Below are 24591 nucleotides of genomic sequence, written 5' to 3'. Positions count from 1 at the left end.
GCCACCATCTGACTGCCTGGAAGCATTTCACCTGAGAACTTTCGTTCCCATCGAGGAGAAATAGCAGAACATTTGGAAAAGCTGTGTAGGACATGCCACATCACTGGCATTGTCAAGGATCACAGTTTGTAAGCTTCAGGTAACGCAAACTGCAGTGTGGCCCACCTAAAGGGTTGCCAGAATCACATGGCATTGGGACACTGGTATCTGCACCACTTTCTTCCAGGCTTAACTCAGTGCTGATGATGACCAACAGCCTCTAGCCCCACCTCAACCTTTTAAGATTAATGAGGAATGCTCTCTTCAGCTTACTATCTGTGTGCTAAGTCAGAACCCCAAGGCTGCAGAGAGGCCTCTCTTGATTCTCTTCTTTTTTAGACTTGCCCAGACCCAGACCTTCTGGAAGCAGTGTAAGCCCATGACTATTGAGCTGCTCATCAAAGTGTAGGCCTCACAATTGGTGTCTGTGTATGTAAACCATTTCAAGCGGGTGAAAAGGACGGGCTGCCTCCTACCCAACAGAGTCACAGACTCTTCACTGACCCTAGCCAGAGAATCCTGTGAGCAGAACCCCATAAACAAAATGGAGAAACCGTGATGGGATGGAGTTGATAGGGCTGTTCTTGAAATTGTTTGGCTCCACTGCCAAAGGTTTAGCTTCCAATAACGAGAATCGTTTTCCGAAGATGGGAGTCATCTCTGACAGACTTAGAACACACTTGCAAAATCCCTTTGTAACGAGCCCAAAAAATGTCCCAGGAAAAGAGAATGAAAAGAATATGATTCAAAGAAAACGAAACAGAAGAAACCTCCTTTCATAAATTAACAAGGTAAGGGAAAAAAAATACAGAAGCTAGCAGAGTGAACTGTTTAATTAAAGGATACATATACACAACTTTTCTACTGACATTGCAAAACAAGTTTGTTCTGAGAAAAGAAAGAAGGGAACGGGAAAGGGTGGGAATCCTATTAGTCTGGTCTCTGATATGTACAGTGTGTTCTAATGGCTAAATATAAAACCAAATAAATTATTAGGCCCAAATATTTTGCTTTCACAAATTTCAGAATTTTCAAACTTAGGAATATTCGCATGAGGCCTTCCTGCGAGGTTGCCCAGAGAAGGCTCCTGCACTTTCAACAGCTGAGCAGCAAGAGAGTGCTCATTCTTGAAATACTGCCTCTAATGAACTTTGCCTATTTAAGTAGTACTGGCAGAGTAAAAACAGTGGGACACCAGCCTGCTTCAGAACAAGGATCTGACAACCTCAGTTTAAGCTGAAGATTGCCTGAAACAATGGTGGGCCTTGGATTGAACCAAAAATAAAATATTCAACAATTAAAATAGAAATATAAAAATAATGGTTGTACAAACCAGAAAATACAAACATGGTTGACGAGAAAAAGGGAAACTATGTTGACAAGTACAGTGCTTGACCCTTGACTGGTTAGAGGACTATTTAGGGCACAAAAGAAACTTAATGTTTAACTTTGTAGACAGATCAATTTTACTCACTGATGATGCCTTTGTTTTGTTTTATGGAGAATGCACATTCCAACCCAACATGTACACTTCTGCCTACTTTCCTCCTGTTACTTGCCTAATTAAAATTTATTTATAATTCACATTCTTTAGCTGGGTTCTTAGGCTGACTTTTTCATCACATGCTACTTCTTGTTCCATTGGGTTCTCATCTTCCATTGAAGCAATTTTCAAAACATTTTGCTCAATGTGGGGCTGGCCCTGTTCCATCTGAAGCCTCTGTAAAGGCTTCCATTAAAAAATACTGGATTATGACCTATGACCTAAAAGAAAACTGGTTTCAATGAAAGGACGCTAAAATGTCACAAAGAATTAATTTATTGGCTTTTGAAAAGCATTAGACTAACCCACAAATTATTCCGTTTTCATTTACAAATGCCAAATTCAAACAAATAGCTTTCTGATGTTCCAAGAGCAATGATTGCCGCTGGCTTTAAATATGGTGTGGTAAAAGCTTGCACTAGCTTTCTTTCTCTTTGTCCGTTCAAGATTGCAAGCGCTTCTGTACATTTTCCTTGATCTGTTGCATGGTCAGTTGCCCAGCGCTGATCTGCTGATCAATGAAATATTGCAGATTCTCCCATTTCCTGGAGCTTTGCTCGACACCTTGCTGAATCAGTTCCTGCGTTATTTCCAGTTTCTTTCTCATATCTTCCTCACTGAGCTGGCTCATCTGATAAATGGTTGGCAAGTCAAATGGTTTTGGGATGTCTATCCTGAGCTCTCCTTGGCGGACAACGATATAGGGCCTCAGTGTGTCAGCTGTCGCTTGTTCAAACTGATCCAGAAGCTGTTGGAGGTACCGGAGGAATGCAGTATAGTTTTCTATTGTCAGGTCTATCAGGGTCTTAGTGTTAGCGATAAGCCTTGCATAAGAATCAGACAGGTGCTCGTATGCCTCATTTACCTTTGCCTTGACTTTTTGGTTTTGTTCTGCAGCACTCTTCTTAGCAGCTTCCGACCAATATAGAATCTTGTCATGAGCCGACTTGGAGAATTCAGTTTCATAGTTCTCCAAAAAATCTTTCACTTGATCTGTCAGGTGTGCAACCATGTCAGAAGCCCCACTGATCCATTTGGCATGCCATTCTACCACATCATTGATCACACCCTTCAGCCAAGCCAACACCTTCTCTTCCACTTCGTAATATTTGACAGACCACCCAACAACGCTTGGGTCAAAATATTCCTCGCGTAGGGCTTTGATGCTTTGCAGCAAACGCTCTATCTCCACGGAACTAACCTGCAAAGTCTGTTGGATAAACTTTCCAAACTGCTGAGCGAAGTATCCTATATTGCTTGCTAACTCATTGAGTCCTTGCCGGATCTTGACCGAGAGTTGTCTTGCCTGGGCTTTTAAATGTTCATAGTTTTGGGCTTTCAAATTTGCAATCAGATCTTCTGCTGTTTTGAAAACTTGCTGAGCGACTTCCTTGAGCTCTCTTAGATATTGTGTGAAGTCAATCTTTTCAAGGGCAAGAAATAGGTTACTGACTCTATTTCTAACATGTGTTAGAAAGACCTTAATTTCATCAAGTATGTCACGAACTTTGAGGGTCTGGCCGGAAATTGGAATTTTAACCTCTAGTTCATTCGCATATGCATTCAGGTCATCAAAATATTCCTGCATTTTTGTGATGCAGAGCTCTATGGTGTTTGCTAACTTCTCAGTGGCCATCACATAAAGTTCTTCACCAGTGTGCTCTCCATCTACTCCTGGCACCTGGAATTTTGTTACCTTCAAGAATTCTATGGCAGAATCAATAAGATGCTTCACCCTTTTATGGTATTCTGCAATTATATTCATGGTGGCTTCAAAAAACTGGGCTCTGATTTGGTCATAGTCCATCTGGTTGGCTTGATCTGCAGCTTGGTGGTACATCTTCTTGGCTTTCTTCCTCAAGATTTCATATTCCCCAGTGACCTGGTTAGTTATGCCATGCAGCCCCTGTTCCAGTTCGTTGATAGTGCTTAAAGTAGCTCTGTAAGACATGTCAGCATTATGTTTCAGGTTGTCCTTCAGCTTCAAGGTGGCAGCGTTGATCTCAATACCCATATGCTCATGGTGGTACTTGTTAACACAGTTGTACAAAGCACCGGCTATTTTAGGCAGCTTCTCTTTTAAGCCTTCAAGTAGGTCTGTGGCAGCATCCTCTTTCCAGTTGGCTCTGACTTGAATCAGTTCAGGATTTCGGAATGATATCTCGCTTTTGAAGACATCGACGACTTCCTGAGGGTTAGACTGCAAATGCAAAACACATTTTTAGGAACTGTCACTCACCCACTACTTTGCCAAGAAAAGCCCAAGACAAGTCTTCCACTAATAGACTTATTTTGCACCAATGTTTATCATATCTGTGGTTATGGCTTATGCCTGTTTGCTGTGCCCTTCCTAAATTATTTTTTTTAAAAATTCAATTTTTTTAATTAATTTTCCAAAACACACAAACATACATCCTATTTAAATCTTGGTAACATTATTTAGTGACTTCCTCAAATCCCCTTGGTTGAATTTTGTTATATATCATTTTAACAGTTTTCCAAACTCAATTTTCTCAGAAAATTTAACTTAGTCACTTGACATCTTTCATTCTTTCAGATTTGTCTTTAAACATCTTAAATTGTTTCCTAACACACTTAAATCCTAAGCCTATCTAAATTATTAAATAATTTCAGTCAACCCAAGGACACTAAAATATGGGAAATAAAAAGTAACATGAAATAAAAAATTGGCAGAATATGACCCGGTGTAGAGATATAGCTTCTTTTTGCAGTAATCATTTATAATTTAAAAATCCAATGGCCAATTATCAGGGATGATGGGAGTTGTAGTCCAACAACTTGGGGGAGGGGCAACAGGTAGGAGAAGCCTGCATTCGGCTAACATCTACAAATAAGTTAAAAGTGGCCTTAGAAAAACACATCTTAGTCTTCCCCTCATGGTACTGCTAGAAGTCTGGCGACATATTCAAATTCTGAAAAACTCAGTTTACGCTGAGGAGATGAAAGAGAGAAGCAGAGCAACTATGCTGTGGCAAATGGAAAGATAGGCCCCAGAAGTGGCATATCCCTTTGTCACAGAGCAGCCTGCTCTTACCACACCTCTGTTCCTGGTGAGAAACAGTCTAACTCAGTTAACAGAGACCTCACAATACAGGACTGTCACAATAAAACTTGACTTCCCCGTCTTCTGCCTTCAAACCCATCTATCATAAAGATGGGCACTGTGCCAGTAGTAAGTTCATGATCCTTTAAGCAAAAGCACACGGCCTAATTCTGGCCATGCTTACCAGAGTTTGGTAGAAAACCTCGCCCTTGAAAGTATCCGTATCCAGACTGATGAGAGAGCCAAGGATTCCAGCTGAAGATGAAGATATTGAGGTAGCAACTCTTGCGGTCTGTTCATGGAAACGCACTTGAACATCAGTGAAGGTTGGGCTGGTGACATCCAGATGTATCGCATAGTCACTGGTTCTAAAACAGGCAGAATCAATCAGAGAAAAGGTAATTATTAATTATTATTAATTTAAAAATACAGTTGATTTTAAATGAATGTCTATCTCAGAAGACTTAGAATGATAGAATTGTAGAGTGGGAAGGGAAGCTGAGGATCCCATCCAGAGCTTTTTAAAAAACAACAACTGGAGCTCAGCTCTGGCACCTCTCAGGTGGGTGTCATTGTCAAGTTCATGGTGAGCTCTAGCACCTCTTTTCTAGAAAAATTGCACTGGGATCATCTAATCCAACTCCCTGCTATGCAGGAATATGCAGCTGTCCCATACAGGGATTGAACCTGCAACCTTGTCATGATCTGGGCCATGTTCTTACCAACTGAGCTATCCAGGCATTCATTTGTTTATTATAAATATTTGTCCCCTGCCCTTCACAAAAACTCAAATGCACAGTTAGAAGCACCATATTGGCTTTGCTGCTGGTGTGGTTGCCAACACCCCACTCTCCCTCCCAGCAAGCAGCAGGAGACCCAGCTGTCAGGAAACCAGTGAAGTGATTCTGCCCCACTTTGGAATAAAGTCTCATATCTGGTGATGGAATCCACAAAAAGACCTTGCGTGATAGGCAATTTTGTCAAACACAGAGTAAACCCACTGAATATGACTTAGTTGACTATCACCTCCTGTTTTCAAATCTCAAAGTAGAGCAGATGGCACCTTCAGACATGTTCCCTGGGTGTCATTCCCTCCCTTCTCCCATTTTGGGGGGAGAGAGGGTTGTTAGGAGCACACTAAGTGAAAGGACAACATTTAGCACACATTTTATAATGGCCATAGCTCATTGAATTGGGATTCCCTATAGAGTGTGCCGTTTAGGTTGACGAAAACAAGTCCTTACCCATTTTCTAGTACAGTGAGACGCTCTTTATATTCTGCACTCAGGTCACGATGCACAAAATGGCTGTTTCCTTCGATGTTGTTACCTTTGTAGATCCACACACCTATGAAGAAAAGGTTCCACACAGGTGAAATTATAGCTAACGTAAATGGAGCCTGCATTGAAAGTCTAGGGCTGAGATAATGTGTGCTCAACATCTCACTTTTCCATTAAATAATAAACTGCTGCACTGAATGCAGAAGTTTTTGTTATTGGTTTCTACATTTTACAGGATCTGCTGCAGCTATTATAGAGAGCTGGTCTACTGCACAGACTCATCCGTAAACTAGGGGCTCATCTATAGGTGTTGCTTAATGGGGATAGAAAGCTTCCTGTACCTCCATCTTTGTCCATATGAGGTGCTCCTCAAAATCATGGCATTCCCACACTTTTTCCTCTCCACGGAGGATCCTTTTTGGAGTATCTCCATACCAGATATACTCCAAAAAGGAGAGGGCATAAGAAAATGTGTTTTGAGGAAGGGGAAAGTGCAAAAGGCAGTGACTCGGAGGAGAACAATGGATATTCCTGGTTCAAATGTCCCTCTATGAGTCAAAATCTTCCTCTAGCCTTAAACTACCTAGTTGACCTTTCATATTTGGTCCCTGGCCACCTCCAACAGCAATATGTGATTACATAATAATGTTAGTCTGCCTTATGGGACAGCTGAAAATATTACTGAAAATATTGGTGAAACTCTTTTAAAAATTGAAGTATAATTCCTATTACTTCAGATACTACCTGAAGTATCAGATTCCTAGCACACTCTTTCATTTTCCTTCCACAATGTAGCTTTTTTATTTCATTCTTTTGGTATAGTATGTACCTTTTGACTGAGGTACAGTGGTTTTGATATGAAGATAAGTAAATGGGAAGAAGTTTATGGAAGGAAAGTGGCCTGACTACTAAAAGCTGCCTGTGTACCCCGAAAAGCTTCCTCAAAGGTTCGGGCAGCAACTTCTGAACAGTATGGAAGGAGGGGTGAGGGGTGCTGGGAGAGGGGGTGGAATCACCCAAATTTTAGTGAAGGCATCTTCCATTCACAGGTTGTTGTTGTTGTTTTGAGAGAATGCAGGTGGCTGGAGAGGATGGGACACACTTCCCTTGCAAAGAACTTCCCTCAGGATCCAAGACACCTAAAACTTTATATATATATATATATATATATATATATATATATATATATATATCTTACCTTTTAGATCATAGGCCAGGAACTGCAGTGGTGAATATGCAGTAAAATCAATGGAATGGTTGAAAGAGTCTTTATGGTTCTTGAAATCTATTTTCCAGGTGGTACTGTACAATGGTGAAGCAGCTTTGAAAGAAACACCTAAAGCTCCAAAAGTGGGGATGTAGATTCCAGCAGGGAAGGAGATTTTAATGGCTGGGATTTCAATCTGCTGTTCAGGAATAGTAATTGTAGGCAACTCAAAGTCAGCTATCTTCTTGGCTGCAGCGCTGAAGTCCACAAAGATTTTGCCCAGAGAAAGGGTCTTTGGAAGAGTATATTCAGATACAGTTAATAGCTTCTCAGGTATAGTCACCTCAAAGTAGGGAATTTTATATTCTTTCAAGCTGGTCACTACATCGTACTGAGGAAACTGAATTTTTGGGAGTGATGGAAATCCAATGTGAAATGGCTTGGTGGTCAGTCTTTGGGGGATTTTGATATCCCGTAAGTTAATTTCAGGAATTGTGAATGTAAATCCATCCGTCAGCTGGTTGACATTTATGGGGATAAAGTACTCATCTTCATTTTTTGTGTATACGAAGGATGTTGACACATTTAAGTATTGCCTTTCTCCAGGACTAGTGGTGTCATCTAATTTCAAGATCTGCCATAAGCTCTTGTCATAAACTGGCAGCACAAGGCCTCTGAGGAAATCTACATGACCTCCCAAAGAACCGGACAGGTCAAAATGAGCTTCTGTGTTGTCATTCGATAACTGCAAGCGATGTCCAAGGAAGAGGGAGAGGGTTTGGCCTTCGATCTTCCACTCAATCTTCTGATTCTCACTGTTGGTGGCAACGGAAAAGTCTTGATTAACTGAAGTCTCACCGAAGAAATTATTTGGTTGGCTAGCTTGTATCTGAAGACGCATGGACATACTTCCAGGCTCTACTTCTAAAGTCACTTTGCAGTTCTGATGTCCTTCAGTTCTGACAATTCGATAATATTTCAGATTATTTTCTCCATTGTGGTCCCATAATGCATAAAGACGACGAGTGGATGCTTCAATGGCAACATTTTCTTTTGTGTCAAACTTCCAAATTCCATCGATGTCAGAGCTGGTCTCAAATTTGACTGAGGAACGAGCACCTTTAGCATTTAGGTAGGCATCTGCTTCATGAACCAACTTTCCAGAAAATGGTTTTCTCTTGTGAAGCACTCCGTTGATGAAAGCATTGGTTGAAGTATCTACAGATATATAAGATACAATGCTTTCCAAGGTGGCCTTGTGGACAATTGCTCCTTCAGCAGTGGCACCACGAGTGTCAAGAGCGTAGTTTAGATTAATAGCTGAGGAAATGACTGGCTTTGATTTAGCATTTCCCTTAAGCTCCTGCCTAAAATTCATGTTCAAGCCTGGCATGCTGCTTTTTGCTGTGGTAATCACTGAAGCTTCTATATTCCTCCTGGTGAGACTGATGGTGCTGTCGTGGTTTCCCACTATGAATTTGTTGTTCAGGGATAATGCAGTCGCTAGCTTCAACCCTCTTTTCCTTGTGAGGCTGGTTGTTCCATCCAATTTATATTGCAGGGCATCAATCACAGAAGTGGAGGATGAACTCAAGCGAGCAATGATATCAGATTGGTTAAAAAGGCCAGCATTTGTGTTCAGGGTAATCACACTAGATTTGAATGAAAATTCATAGGTAATATTTCCCATGGCTGGAATGTAGATTCTGTTTAAAGGCGAGTGTGCTCGATAGCTGGGAAGCTTAAGAGTCTGCAGACCTTGGGGAACATGAAGGACTGGTAACTCCAATGATGGAAGGACCAATGTATAGGATGGCACTGAAAACCCCACAAGTGGGACAGTGAAACTTGGAGTGCTCATTTCTTTAGGGATCACATAGCCAAAAGCTGGGAGCTCAGCAGTAAAAGGAGATACCTCAATGTTGACCACTGGAACAGTGTACCCTGGAATCCTGAATGTCTGTGGGACTTTGTTAACTGAAGTATCTATTTTGTACTTGTCAAACTTGGTCTTGGCTTGGTTATAGGACTCGGTCAGGAATGCTAAGGTGTTGTCTCTCCCTTTCTCAAAGTGCCTGTTGAAGGTTGCAATGTACTGATTCAGGGCTTGATGCACTCCATCCAAAGGAATTTGAAACGAGTGCATATTTTTGTTCTTCTTGTACTGAGCTTTCAGGTTTAAATCAAATGATTGCTTTGTAGTCTTCAGTAAATTCTTCAGCCCTGAGTCCTCCCACAGAGAGTATCCTTGCACGTGGGGTGTCTTGATGCCCATAATAGATTGTTCAGGAAACGAGAGGGGATTTTTTAGGAACTCCAAGTTAGCATCACCATTCATGGACACAGAAGCCTCTATACTTTCTTCGTTGTTACCAGCAGACATGTTATGGACGTATCTGTATTGATTAAATCTGCCCTCAGCTGCCCAGCTAACTTGTTGAGTGGAGGGACTCAGTGCCAGTATATAATTATTCACAAGCTCAATTTTGCCGACTATTTTCATTGGGAAGCTAACTTTTACATTCATGTTATTATTTGTTGATGTGCTCAGTTCAAAGGGCTGCACCAAGAAGTTCACATCATTATTTATAGTCCCAGATATGCGTCCATTCAACTTAGCATTGTGTGTGCCCCTCAGTTCTGTTTTGAGCTCTGCAAGATTCCCTGTGGCTTGCACATTTAAGTCACTACGTCCCAGCTGTGGAGATTCTACTACAGATTGAACTTCAAGCCTTGCAGAACTTGGTAGATTATATTCATATGCCAGTCTTTGGTCGACTCTCAAGTACTTATCATTGATCTTGTTTTGTGCTACGAATGAAGCTACAGATCCCCCTAAACCGAAGCTGACACTTGATTCATGGGTTCCTTCACCAGAGTAATCAAAGGCTGTCCATTTCCAGTCTCCTCTGCCAATGGAAGTAGCTGATATGCGTCCTGCTTCTAGCGCTGTTTTTATTTCATTACTTAATTCTGCTTGGCTGCTGAAATTTGGAATATATAGCCTGTGTCTGTAGGTTGTCCTGCTCTCTATGGAAATCTTCTTCTGGAGGCTGCCTGTTAATTGGTTGTACAGATCTACAGAGTTACGCTCAGTATGGAATCTTGCTGTAGTTTCTGCATTTCCCCGAACAGAAGTCCCCAAAAATGTTATTTCACCTGCATGAATAGCATCAATGTACATGTGGGAGAACTTCAGGTTGTCTCTTAGGATTAACTGCTGCATCTCGGGAGCTGAGAGACTTGTATCTGCAGTCATTTCAAAAGCAAGGCAGTTGATTTTGGAAGTTGCTACTGCTGAAATAGACCCCAAAAATTGTGGGCTGTGGGCAAAAGCTGTTGTGTTCTTAAAAGCACCATTAGTAGTCAACGTGAAGAAGGGAGAGGTTACTTTGAAAGCACCAGACAATGTTCCAAATGTAGGGACCGTCACAGAGTGTGGAATGCGGGGCAGCTGGAATTCTGGAATTTGGATCTCTGGGAACTGGAATTCATTCAAATTTAGTTTTGGGATCAGTAATTCAGGTATTTGGAGTTCAGGGAAATTCATTTCTGGGAAAGAATAGTCAGAAAAATACATATCTTTCATCTTTATATCTTGGAAATACACATCAGCAGTTGGCAGCTGAAAGTCACTCGACATGATCTGGTCAATCGTCTTCACAATCTTCAGCTTGATGTCATTCAAATCAATTGTATAAGATGGCACTTTGAATGTATTTAGAATGGTGAACTCAGGAGTAGTAAATCTGACTGGAATTCTGATTTCTTTCAATTTCTTGAGGTTTACCTGATAAGATGGGACACGCAGGTCAGTTAGTGGAATAAGGAAATCTGGAGTTTGAAAGGTGGCTTCCCGCAAGACCCGGAGACTGACTTCAAAAGCTGGTATGTTGATTATGCCTGCTCTGATCTCAGGAACTCTGAAACCAGTTTCAACAAAGTGGTTGAAACTGTCAGCCATAGTTTTTACATTGTATTGCTCAGCTAAAAGGGTAATCTTTTTTGAGGCAGTTTTCCATTGTTCATCTAGGAAGGTGATTATGGTGCTGTAGAGCTGGCTGACCTTCTCAAGGTATCCCCGGATTTCTAATGGGATATCCATTTGATAAATTCTCTCACGTGCATCTTCCAGGTACTCACAAGCTTTACTTTTCAGTTCACTTAATGCTGTTGAGCTTAAGAGATCACTAAGCCAGTTAACGATGATGGCAAGTCTAGTGTCTTTTAGTTTCTGTATGTTCTGAGCAACCACAGCAGCGACATCTTTGATGTATTGTTTTGTAGCTTCTATTTTCTGAGGTAGCTCCAAAGCTTTGATTTCATCATTGATTTTCTGTGTTGTTTCCCGGATTTTATTGTTTGTTTCATCTACAAATTTGTTGTAATCAAATGACTTCAGCTTCTTGATAACAAAATCAAGAAAGTTGTTGACTTCATCCACCAGATTTGTGTAATCAAATGATTGGAGCTGCCTAACAGCATCATCAATGAATTTCAGTACTTGGTTGAAGAATGTTTTTATGTCAATTTTTTTCAGAGAGAGGGTTAATTTCTGGATTGTTTCTCCAATTTTCTGTTGGTTATACAACTCAACTATTTTGTCCATTAGAACTTTGACCTGCTGATCAACTCTATAGTTCACAATAAGTTCATGCATTTTGTTCCGAAGTATATTGATCTTCTCAGTCACTTTGTAGTCCTCCATATAATTTAGAAGAAGATCTTTAATTTGCTCCAGAATTTGATTAAGTTTTTGAATGGGAAAGGACATGTTCAGCTTCTCTATAAGTGTTCTAATATCAATTGCCTCCACTTGCTGCTTCAAACACTCTGCAATGTGTTGGGCATCTATATTCTCTATCTGTTTCTTCAGTTGATCTAGTTTTTCTTGCACTCGAGCTTTGATTTTGTACTCAGCATCCATATTTTGAACCCAAGCAGCAGCACTGCTTCCTATCTGGTTAAAATCATACTGAGAGATGGCAGATTGCAGTTGATGAATAGTGTCAATCATTTTTTTACTGATTTCATATTGCCTGTCTATAACTTTCATTTTTTCAATAATCTGCTCAATAAGTTGCAGAACAGCTGCCTTTAAATCATAATTGCTCCTTATATACCTTTCAGTTTCAACCAGGAAAACCTGCAGTTTAGACAAAGCTGCCTGGAGATTAGTTTTGGCATTTTCCAAAGCAAGTTCAAGGTCATTGACAGTTATGCTGTAATCCTTTGCAAATGCATCCAGTTTCTCTTTCAGGTTGTTCACTTTGCTTTCCAGATCGAATGTCTTCACATAGTTATTAACCTGCTGGGGGATTTTATCTAATGCTGCCCTGTATTTTCTCACAACCTGATCTATATTTACACCCTTTAGGTTCTTCTGAATAGATTTGAGTACAGCTAAGATGGACTGCCTCATTTGCTCATAGCAAGCTGGTAGCTTTTCCAAGAAGGGCAGATTGATGACATGCATGTTTTCATTCTTATCATACTTCACGGAAAGAGCAAGACCAAACTCTTGAGTCTGGGCTACATTTTCCCTTAAATCTAAAACTTCAATTAAATTGATTCTCCCCCGGTTTGTGAATGGTATAGTTATAGGAAAGTCCAGTACAGAAAGGTCTGCTAAGGTTTTTCCATCCAGCTCCACCCCAATAGTTTCTGCATCATTAAAAGCACTAAAATCTTGAGTGTACACATTATTGTTCAGCTGGCTCTTCATCTTCCATGTACTTCTTTGCTCAGATGGCGTAAAAAGAGCAGTGACCTTGTTCTCCAGTAATGTCTTGTATCTTTTCTCAGAATTGAAGATGTGGCCAGTGGATCCCCGATAATCATGAGAAAGTGAGAAAGCAAGGGGTTCGACTTTTAGCAGGAATTTGCTGTACAGCTGTCCTGACTGCTCTCCCAAGATTGAGAGTCTTCCATCCCCATTTGTATGCATGTCAACAGTGACAGTAAATGGGGCTGCAACAGATCGTATTGCATTGGAAAAGGTTAGGGATTTTGAGTCACAGTTTGTGTTGATGACGACCGACGAAGAGAGACCTGCAACATCCAAGTTTACTCTGTGGGTGAGAGCTGCACCTCGAATACTCGCTACTGTGTCGGTCTTAACATGCGCCACCAGATCTGCATAGGTAAATGTATAGGCATGCTTCACTTCATCGCTGCTGTAGGCACCTTTCACATTGCCATCCAGATTAACCTTCAGGGGCTCAAGTTGTAACCGTGCGTTGTTGTTTAGATCAGCACTGCCGAATTTCAAGTCGTTGTTCACGCTGGCTGTGAGAGAATAGGGTTGCAGCTGGAAGTCCAGGTGGTGTTTGTGGGACTTGCCCGGACTGATGGTGTGGTCTAAATTGGAAGCGTAAGTCAAAGACAAGCCCACGATGTTCAGGTCATGAGTGTTTTCCAGCTTCATTCCTTTGTATGACCCGATCAAGCTGTTTGCAAACCTCAGTCCGCCTTTGTTCACTCTGAAGGTTAAGGTGTTCTTGCTGTCTGCATCCAAAATGCTGCCTTGATATACACTTGTAAGCACGATTTCTGTGGGAGCCACTCTTCCATCCAAATCAAATTTTGCATTGTGTTTCCCAAAGTGTCCTCCTGTATTGATCTTCACGGAAGCCCCAGCGATGCCAATCCGGGCATTCATTTCGTTCTCCAGTTTCAAAGGATTAAACTGAAGTGTTGTTGTTGCAGTGCTTGCCAGGCCATCGAGGTTAACACCTAATGTAGACTTGTGCTCAGCTTTGAGTCTTTCACCTTTCCCAGACATGTGGCTAATCAGCTCGACACCTTGGCCGTTAACAGAGCTCGAAATCAGGGCATAGCATTGGTTTTCTGCGTAATTGGCTTGGTACTCGGAGCGAAGCGCAGCTCCCTTTCTGTCCACAGAGAAGTCAAACTTGTTGGCAACTGCAAAGCTTCTGTGGTTTCCAGCGGTCTCAGAGGAAAACTTCAGCTGGCTGTTTTCATACTTCAAGGAAGCCGTGTTAGTCAGAAGACCATTCTGTACATTCGAGATGGACTTGACTGTCCATGGGCCATTTGTAAACCTGGCAGTCATCTGGTTAGTAGCCTGAAGCAAGGAAGAGTCAAACTTCAGATTGGATTCTCCTGCCCAAACGAGTTGGTTCACATCAAAGGTGCTTGACAGTGTGCCTGTGGTTTTAGCAAAGGCTGAAGCGACATTCAGTTGCCCTTCCACATTTATGTTTTGAAGAAGCAAGTTGTTGCTCAATTCGGCATCTTCAGCATAAGACAGGGAAAACCGAGTACCCAGCGGGCTGGATGTTACCAGTGTGAGGGTCCTCCTGACCACAGGAGTGGGTTCAAAATTGCCTGTTTCGCTAAATTTAAAATTTGAATTGAGGAGTTTGTGTTGCAGTGAACTTTCATAATTACAAGCCATGTTGTTCCCATCAAAACTTGCTTCTCCCTGACCTGTGGGTGGAGAGAGAAGAGAAAAGTACAATCAACTTTTTTAACAACAACAACAACAACTAAATAACTTGAGCTACTGTGCCTTGCTGGAATATACTGCACACCCTTCTACATTCATAGGTCCTGCAAGCCAAATTCAAGAAATATTTTCACCTAATTACACTTTATGTTGTATGCAAACTGATTAGTTTAGGAAAATAAACCAAGTTCAGACGGTGGTTTCTTATCACAGCTTGTGGCCTTAAACCAGTGTTTTCCAAACTTGTGTCTCCAGCTCTTTTTGAACTACAACTCCCACCAGCCCTAGCTAGCAACACCAGTGGTCAGGGATGATGGGAATTGTAGTCAAAAAAACCCCAACAGCTGGAGACCCAAGTTTGGGATTACTGCCTTAAACCATAGTTCTAGGTAAAGGGAACCCTGACAATTAGGTCCAGTCATGGCCGACTCTGGGGTTGCGGCGCTCATCTCGCTTTATTGGTCGAGGGAGCTGGCGTACAGCTTCCGGGTCATGTGGCCAGCATGTCTAAGCCGCTTCTGATGAAACCAGAGCAGCGCACGGAAACGCCGTTTACCTTCCCACCAGAGTGGTACCTATTTATCTACTTGCACTTTAACATGCTTTCAAACTGCTAGGTTGGCAGGAGCAGGGACCGAGCAACGGGAGCTTAGCCCGTCGCGGGGATTCGAACCACTGACCTTCTGATCAGCAAGCCCTAAGTTCAGTGGTATAATAACCCACAGCGCCACCTACATCCCTAAACCATAGTTCTAGGTTTCTACATAACAAATCACAGTCAGTTGAAAACAGAAGCAAAAGTTTCTGATCTTTTTGCAGCTGGACAGAAGCTCCTGAGACCGAAACTCATCTATGAAATATTAAGCTGTGGTTTAGCATCAGAACTCAGCCACTAAGTAGCCTTGGGTATGACATTATCTCTCAGCCTCAGTTCCCCAGCTGAATAACAGTGACAGTTTCTCTCAACATTGTTCTAAAGGCAAACACAAAGAAGACTGCGGAAAACTTTGCAAAACAAAACTGCTATGTGACTATTGCATAGGATTTTTTCTTCATAGTGTTGCATGTTTAGTATAACCAATTAGGTAGATTAATGTACATGGGAGAATATGATCAGGCTGCCATAATTCCTTGCATGAACAGTCACAATATTGAGTAAGTCCCTGGTATCATACATTCACAAGGAGCCTTGTGAGCATGAGCTTTATCAAACTCAAGAGGAGGCTTGGCCAAATATGAGTTATTAATTTTCTCATATTGACTCTTGATGCACAGAGAAATGAGCCTGTGACATATTTCTAGTAAGAAGTATTGAACCGATGAGAAAACACAACACACGATTAATTACGTAATATGCTCATAATCTCCACCACCACCACCACTCTGGAACAGATTCTTACCTTGTACATTATATGAAAGTAGTTCCAGAACAGAGTCAGCTCTCACAAAGTAGTTTGTTCTTAGGCTGTAGACATCCTTTGTGGTGTTCGCCAAAGAGTAGGAACCTGACCAGTTGTAGTAATTGCTGTACATATTGGAAGAGATCTCGAAAGTGCCCAGCAAAGGCACCCGAAGCGTGTATGACTCTGGGATGGTGAAATGAGGAAGCCTGTACTCCTGAGAAGCCATGTTTCCTCCCATTGACTGCATTGCCATTTGAGACATTTCCAGAATCTTAGGCACTCTCATGTCGTAGGATGACCTGCCACCAAACGGCAGCGGAATGGTAATGACAGTACTCTCCTTGTTCCAAATGTATTTGACCTGGCCATCGCTGCAATAAAAAGTTACCCAGAATTAAGATCCCACAAAGTCCACAAAATAACAAATGGTTGCGCTTTGCCTAGGAAGCTGCCCTATTCTAAGTTGGATTTTTTCTTCATCCACCCCTGTATCCCCTGTATTTTTGTATCCTGTAAACTGTCCTGAAATCTTCGGATGAAAGGTGGTACATAAATATAACCAGAAGCTTTTTTTACTAGGAATTTTAGGTGCAGAGATATCAAAGAAGCAGAAACGATTATTCATGTATGCAGTGACAGCAGCACGGATACTAGTGGCCTGGTACTGGAAAGGAGATAAAGTCCCAACCACAGTTGAATGGCTGGTAAAGATGATGGATTACGCTGAAATGGCAAAAATGACCGGGAAAATCAGAAAGCAGGAAGAGAGGAGCTTTAATAAGGAATGGGAGAAACTGACAAATTACCTAAGAGAACACTGTAAACAATCTGAAAACTTTGGCAGGATTTGAGTAACGTTTGTAATGTACTATAAACTTCGGTAAAAATGGATTATTTTAAGAAAAAGAGAGAAAACATTCGATGCAGTTGAAAAACATTGAAAATGGAAACCACGGAAGGATGGAGGGAAGTCCAAGGATTCAGGGAATCCTAAATGTTAATGATTATGTTTAATGTTTGAATTTAAATATGTAGTGTAAAACTGATTTTAAAAAAAATTAAATAAGTAAGTAAGTAAGTAAGTGAATAAATAAATAAATAAATAAATAAATAACCAATACTCTCTGGGATCTCTCTCAGAGAGTCTTTCCTATAATGTGCTATCTGGGATCATTGTAACTGGAGATGCTAGGGCTTGAATGTGAGATAAAAAGCATGTTATCTACACTGAGCTATCGTCCCTTCCCAAATTCCAGACTACACTCCCCTTGTATACTCCCCTTATACAAAATGTGCTAATTTTAGCAGAAAGCTGACAAGAGCTATCAAAGTGCAAGACAATGGGTGGCTATTTTTTCTAGAAACATGGTTCTGATCCAGGCATTTGTCATAAACTGGATGTTGCATCAGTGTATCTTGTATCAGAACAATTTGCCCTTAGTAATGAGGCTCGGCTTCAAGGCCACAAAGGGTCCTTGTCAGCACCAAATAAGACATGTCATCTTTCACTTTACCTTTTTAAGAAAAGCTCCTCCGGGATGGCAAAAAGTTCCATGTTCTGAAAATTGAGCTCCTGGAGTCCACTTAACTTATCCTGTAGATTTTTCGCATAAGGAACGTTCTTGGAAGCCTGTTGTAACCAGGTATTGGTTGCCTGCAAGATCAGAATAAAATATCAAGCGACAAAGAGCCTTGTGATCAGAAAAGTTGAAATGAGCAATTCATCATCATCATCATCATCATCATCATCATAATTTTTATTTATACCCCGCCCTCCCCGGCCAGAGACGGGCTCAGGGCGGCTAACACCAGCAAAATTACAGTAAAAACATAATAGGGGGGGGGGACCTCAAGTTAAAATACAAGTTAAAATGCAGCCTCATTTTAAAAGTAGCCCATAGATCAAAACCATAAGGGGAGGGAAACATAAGGGTCAGACTGAGTCCAAACCAAAGGCCAGGCGGAACAGCTCTGTCTTGCAGGCCCTGCGGAAAGATGTCAAGTCCCGCAGGGCCCTAGTCTCTTGTGACAGAGCGTTCCACCAAGTCGGGGCTAGTACTGAAAAATCCCTGGCCCTAGTTGAGACCATTCTAACCACCTTGCAACTTGGGACCTCCAAAATGTTGTCATTTGTGGACCTTAAGGTCCTCCGCGGGGCATACCAGGAGAGGTGGTCCCATAGGTACCGTAACCCACCCTAACCCACCTGCCTAGTACCCCTAGTGCTGAAACACAATGCAAGCAGTCACATTCTAGCCCATGGGTCGGCAAACTAAGGCCTGGTAGTTCTTACTGGAATCACCTACATCTCTCATCAGCCTGATTCAGAGCCACATGAAAAGTATGCTCTATGACAAAAAAAAAAACTCCACTTACTACTATAAAATTTGAAAAAATATGCCGGACTGTCATATCTGTATTGGCTACTCGGTGGTCCAAGAGATTGTTGGCATGCTTCTGCAAAGTTTTCGAATAATCTGCAAAGTCTACGGGTAGCATGGCTGACATTTTCTTCAGGGCGGCACTCTGGCCTGATTTCCATTGCACTTCAATCTTCTCATTATCTAAGGCAGAATGACAAATGTCACCTTATTATTTCCCATGGAATCCAGTTTGCAAAGTTGGAAAAAACCAACACCAAAACCCTCCATTGACATGTGGTGGAGGAACTTGCACGGAACCCAAACCATAAAGACCCAAACTGCCTTATAGTGAGACTGATCATTGGTTCATCTAATTCAACATTGTCCACATTGGCAGGAAGCAACTGCCCAGGGTCCCATGTTTCTAAGCCCTAGTTGGACATGCCAGGAAGTGGTGCTTTTTGCAAGGAAAGCAGCTGCTCTACCGCTGAGCAAAGCAATTTTATGGCATACAGGATGTGCAATTCAGGCCTGCATGGTTTGGGCTCTTCCAAAGAGAATTCACATAGATGGCTATGCAATTGTGTAGCCTTGTTGATTCAGGGCTGGCTCAAATCATTTTGCTGCCCGAGGCAACAGACAAGATGGCCCTTTCTGCCAAGGCACATACAGAGGCCAATTGGACTGGTAGTTGAATCTTACTCTTGTGAAAGGACAGTGTCTTCCATTGCACCTGAGGGCAGCAGGCTTGTGTAGTGGGTACAGGGCAGGACACATGTCACTCATACCTCTGGCTACTTCCCCTCCCCCTCAACATCTGCCGCCTGAGGCAGCTGTCTCACTCTGCATAAGGCTGGCCCTGTGTGGGTGGATACTGAAGGGTCCCAAGGTTTGGAGTGTGATAAGTCGAATTCTGATCCTTCACCACATATTGGTGGCAGAAAAGGTGTTTCACATTGACACATGATCCTACCGTATCCCAAGACAATTCTCTCCGAAATTGAGGAGCCGTGACTTGTAGCTGAACTGTCAATCTGGAATGTCAGCCCATTCTGCGACTGTTGCAGTAATACATCTGTTTTTGCTTGTGTCCTCAGGCGAGGAATGGAGATGGAAGCTTCCACTGCTGACTCTGTCCCAGCGCTATATCTGGAAAAACACACAACGGAAAGACTCCTGGCTTAGCAAAAATCTACCCTTAGAAATTCCAGAGGGGCAGAAGCCGAACTATCTCCAACTAACACCACAATATCTGCAAAAATGAGAAAAGCTTGTGGCTTACCCTATGCGTCCCGTAAGAGTAACTTCGGGGATTTTCTTGTTGTTGATGTCTAAGATAAAGCTATAAGCGCTCCTTTCCTGAGTGGAATAGTCAGTAAGTCTGAAGTTGGTACCCAAATCAACGCTGAAACTGGGAACCTGGAGGTCACTGGTAAAAATCTTTTTGCCTCGATTGTACCTGAAGATCAGTGTGGCTTCACATTGTTTTGCACCTGAAACAAGCAGCGACAAAAAATAGTTTGCAAACAGAATTAACATAGATTGCTATGTACCGGTACATTTCTGAGCACAGTTCAAAGTGTTGGTGCTGACCTTCAAAGCCCTAAATGGCCTCGGTCCTGTATACCTGAATAATAATAATAATAATAATAATAATAATAATAATAATAAATTTCATTTATATCCCGCCCTCTCCAGCCGAAGCCGGGCTCAGGGCGGCTAACAACACTAAAACAGTACAACATTATAAAAACATTATAAAAATTAATTAAAATCAAAATTGATGGCAACCATAAACTAAAGTTTTGTAAAGATTGCCAAAGGAGGGAGTCAGGCTGCGCCCTGACCAAAGGCCAGGTGGAACAGCTCTGTCTTGCAGGCCCTGCGGAAAGATGTCAAGTCCTGCAGGGCCCTTGTCTCTTGTGACAGAGCGTTCCACCAGGTTGGAGCCGCAGCCGAAAAACCCTGGCTCTAGTTAAGGCCAGCCTAACCTCTCTGTGGCCTGGGACCTTCAAGGTGTTTTTATTTGAAGACCGTAAGTTCCTCTGTGGGGCATACCAGGAGAGGCGGTCCCGTAGGTACGAGGGCCCTAGGCCGTATAGGGCTTTGAAGGTTAAAACCAGCACCTTAAACCTAATCCTGTACTCCACCGGGAGCCAGTGCAGCTGGTATAGCACCGGATGAATGTGATCTCTAAGCGAAGACCCCGTAAGGAGTCTTGCTGCGGCATTCTGCACCCGCTGGAGTCTCTGGGTCAGTCTCAAGGGCAGCCCCACGTAGAGCGAGTTACAATAATCCAGTCTGGAGGTGACCATCGCGTGGATCACAGTGGCTAGGTCAGGGCGAGAGAGGTAAGGAGCCAACTGCTTAGCTTGGCGGAGATGAAAAAATGCCGCCTTTGTTATAGCTGCAATCTGCGCCTCCATGGAGAGGGAGGTATCGAAGATTACACCCAAACTCTTAACGGACGGTGCTGGCACTAATTGCACCCCCGCAAGAGATGGGAGTTGCCCCCTCAGTCCCATGTCGTCCCGTCCCAGCCAGAGGACCTCTGCCTTCGAAGGATTTAACTTCAACCGGCTCCCACGTAACCATCCAGCCACAGCCTCCAAGCATCTGATCAGTGTGTCTGGGGCCGAGTCAGGGTGGCCGTCCATCAACAGATAGAGTTGGGTGTCATCAGCATACTGATGGCAGCCCAGCCCAAAACTCCAGACAAGCTGGGCGAGGGGGCGCATAAAGATGTTAAAAAGCATCAGGGAGAGTATCGCACCCTGGGGCACACCACACACCAAGGAGTGGCGGGATGACAATTCCCCCCCCAAGCGCTACCCTCTGTCCCTGACCAGAGAGAAACAAGTGCAGCCATTGAAGGACTGTGCCCTGGATCCCCACGTCGGCAAGGCGGTGGTCCAGGAGTTCATGATCGACCATGTCGAAGGCTGCTGACAGGTCTAGAAGAATCAGCAGCCCCGACCCGCCTCGATCCAGCTGCCTGCGGAGATCATCTGTTAGGGTGACCAGAGCCGTCTCGGTCCCATGACCAGCGCGGAAGCCGGACTGGAATGGATCCAGAGCCGATGTTTCATCCAGAAACCTACCAAGCTGTTCAGCAACCGCTCTCTCAATCACCTTACCCAGGAAGATGGAAGATTCGAAACCGGGCGGTAATTGGATAGATCTAAGGGATCTAATGATGTTTTCTTTAAAAGCGGGCGCACCACTGCCTCCTTCAGTTCCCCTGGGAATGTCCCGGTGAAGGAGCGTTTCCACCCCCATCATCCAGCCTGGACACTGAGGTCCAGTGCCAAGGGCCTTCTGGCGGTTCCCTCGCTGTGAGAAGTGAGGTTACAGGGAACCAGGCAGAGGGCCTTCTCAGTAGTGGCGCGTGCCCTGTGGAGCGCCCTCCCAGCAGATGTCAAGGCAATAAACAACTATTTTACTATTAAAAGACAACTGAAGGCGGCTCTGTTTAGGGAAGTTTTTAATGTCTGATGCTGTATTGTTTTTAATATTCAGTTGAAAGCCACCCAGAGTGTCTGGGGAAACCCAGCCAGATGGGCAGGGAATAAATCATTTATTATTATTATTATTATTATTATTATTATTATTATTATTATTAGTGAAGCAGTTGTGATAACTGAAAATATTAGGCCTCCCAAAACAACTAAGCAACTGAGTGGTTCTCTGGATTGTGGTTTTTAATTATAAAACAACCCTTACCTTCCAACCAATCGCTGGGCTAAATCACTCGAGCATGTACAACACTCAGTCTCTCTATCCTTGATGACTGACAGCTGGCAACGTAAACTGACACAAACTTTAAAGTCCTGAACGTGGCTTATATCAAAGTTCTATCTGAGGTGTTAAATCTACCATCACTTGGAGAGATTCACCCTAGAAAGAGCCTTCTAGCTCAAGTTCACCTTGTTTCATACGTATTTATTTCATCAAAACAGGTGAAGATTCATCTCCTGATCTTTCAAGGTGATTTATTGGCATGGGAACTAGGACAGAGATTATTTTATTTTATTTTATTTTATTTATTTTGACAGTAAAGAGACTTGGACGCTTTTGCAAATCTTTGCAACTTCCACATGCATCACTAATTGCACAGCCTCTTACCTGCGGCTTGAGCCATGAATTTCAAGGTGTCAACCAAGTCCTCCTCCTCTTTGTTTACTTCATAATTAGCACTTGCTATATATTCCTTTACTTCCCCTGTTGGCTGTAGTTCAATTTCATACCTAATGATGTCAAAATGGAAATATCATCTGTCATTGTAAATAATGAAAAACAATCATAGTTCACTAGAGGAAAGCGCTTCACTAATTAAGTATTGGGGCCAAATAGTTCAGCTCTAGGAGTTTTGTTTTGTTCCCCCCCCCAAAAAAAAAATATTAAGATGTATTTGACACTGACATCAACTCAACACAAAAATACACCATGGAATCACCTCCTCACATGCAAACTCCTTAGCATTGGCTCTGACCATGTTAGAAAAATATCCTAGGAGTCAGCAAAATTGTAGCCATAGAAGCATAGAGACTAGTTCAGGCTTCCTCAAACTTGGCCTTCCAGATGTTTTGAGACTACAGTTCCCATCATCCCTGACCACTGGTCCTGCTAGCTAGGGATCATGGGAGTTGTAGGCCAAAAACATCTGGAGGGCCGAGTATGAGGAAGCCTGGACTAGTTAGTTGCATATATATATTATACTTTTCTCTGGGAAAAAAATCAGAAATAAAGAAGATGACACACACACACCTATAAACATAGCTGTAGTCAGGACACTGTATTCTAAAAATTCACCATGCAAATATAAGATGTAGAGTTGGACAAGGAACTTAATATGCTAAGAATATCCATTTTCTTTCTTTCTAGGCCTCGGGAAGGTAAAGAGGAACCTCAGTGTGTGTGTGTGTGTGTGTGTGTGTGTGTGTGTTTGATGCCTGAAACCTGCACAGTCACAAGGGAGGTGCTGGCCAAAAGACAGAGCTTTCCACGACTCCTGGAAGCAGAATAAACGATGTGAAAGAAACAGATACATGAACATTTGCATGCTTTATACAGTCACAGAATCTGACTACTGTTGGTGCAGGATCCGGCTGAGACCGAGGCAGCAGAGAAGGCATATGTGTTGCATATGTACAGAGAACCAACCTACCTGGTTTCCCCAGTGAGAGGATAGTAAGGTGCTGTCTCTGTTGAGCTGGCATTGGAGTATTCAACTCGGGTACAGTAACTAAGACCAGCAAAGAAAGACGCGCAAGTTGTCCGGGACTCTCTGTTCTCAATCAGTGGAGGAATCACTTCTGTTCGGGTTGGGGTGACCAAGGTCAAGACGTTGCTTCAAAAGAAAATGGAATGTTTATTTCATGGTCTAGGATTAGGCAGTGGGTGAAAAGAAGAGCCTGTGAATATTGCTCATTTAGATTTAACCAGAAATCTGTAGCAGTGCACCTGATAAGCAAATTATTATTATTATTATTTACAAGAAAAAAATAATAACTTTCACACTGCAAACCTGTATGTTTCTATGCAGGGGAAAGGGATTTCAGTAGGGCTTACTCCCACCTTAAGTAGGCATAGGATTGCAGGCTTATTATGGCATCTCAAAACACCTTCTCATCTCATCCCTAAACTGCAAACCACCCCAACTATTTAGCTTTAGCACCAGACAAATTTAAAACTACTAGAAATGTTCATTACATGGCAGATACCCTAATATTTATTGGGATGCGGGTGGCGCTGTAGGTTAAACCATAGAGCCTAGGGCTTGCCGATCAGAAGGTCGGCGGTTCGAATCCCCATGACGGGGTGAGCTCCCATTGCTTGGTCCCTGCTCCTCCCAACCTAGCAGTTCGAAAGCACGTCAAGGTGCAAGTAGATAAATAGGTACTGCTCCGGCAGGAAGGTAAACAGTGTTTCCGTGCGCTGCTCTGGTTTGCCAGAAGCGGCTTAGTCCTGCTGGCCACATGACCCGGAAGCTGTATGCCGGCTCCCTCGGCCAATAAAGTGAGATGAGCGCCGAAACCCCAGAGTCGGCCACGACTGGACCTAATTGTCAAGGGTCCCTTTACCTTTACCTACCCTAATATTTAAACTAATTCATGTAATGCATTTCGCCTTGGGAATACTCCCATGCAGAGAAAGACAATGTCTGAACCAATGGATAATGCTTACAGCCAGGAGCTGGTTTTGTGAAGGCTGCAGCTTGA

General features: G+C 42.7%; 1 protein-coding gene across 1 annotated transcript in view; it reads right to left on the bottom strand.

The window, feature by feature from the left end:
• Positions 1-854: 854 nt before the first annotated feature.
• Positions 855-24591, bottom strand: part of APOB (apolipoprotein B) — a 48057-nt gene continuing 24320 nt past the window's right edge. The window contains exons 19-29 of the mRNA XM_079969601.1: positions 23538-23720; positions 22496-22617; positions 19653-19863; positions 19344-19519; positions 18384-18571; positions 17522-17661; positions 16005-16378; positions 7125-14585; positions 5891-5993; positions 4831-5014; positions 855-3782 (exon numbers count right to left, since the gene is read on the bottom strand). Coding sequence (XP_079825727.1) covers positions 2025-3782; positions 4831-5014; positions 5891-5993; positions 7125-14585; positions 16005-16378; positions 17522-17661; positions 18384-18571; positions 19344-19519; positions 19653-19863; positions 22496-22617; positions 23538-23720 — 10900 coding nt within the window. The 3' untranslated portion in view covers positions 855-2024. The remainder of the gene's footprint in view (positions 3783-4830; positions 5015-5890; positions 5994-7124; positions 14586-16004; positions 16379-17521; positions 17662-18383; positions 18572-19343; positions 19520-19652; positions 19864-22495; positions 22618-23537; positions 23721-24591) is intronic.

This window comes from Podarcis cretensis (assembly GCF_951804945.1).
Source record: "Podarcis cretensis genome assembly, chromosome: 3".
NCBI classification, from domain to species: Eukaryota; Metazoa; Chordata; class Lepidosauria; order Squamata; family Lacertidae; genus Podarcis; species Podarcis cretensis.
The sequence above is the reverse complement of the archived record's forward strand: the minus strand, read 5'-3'. Positions and strand labels throughout refer to the sequence as shown.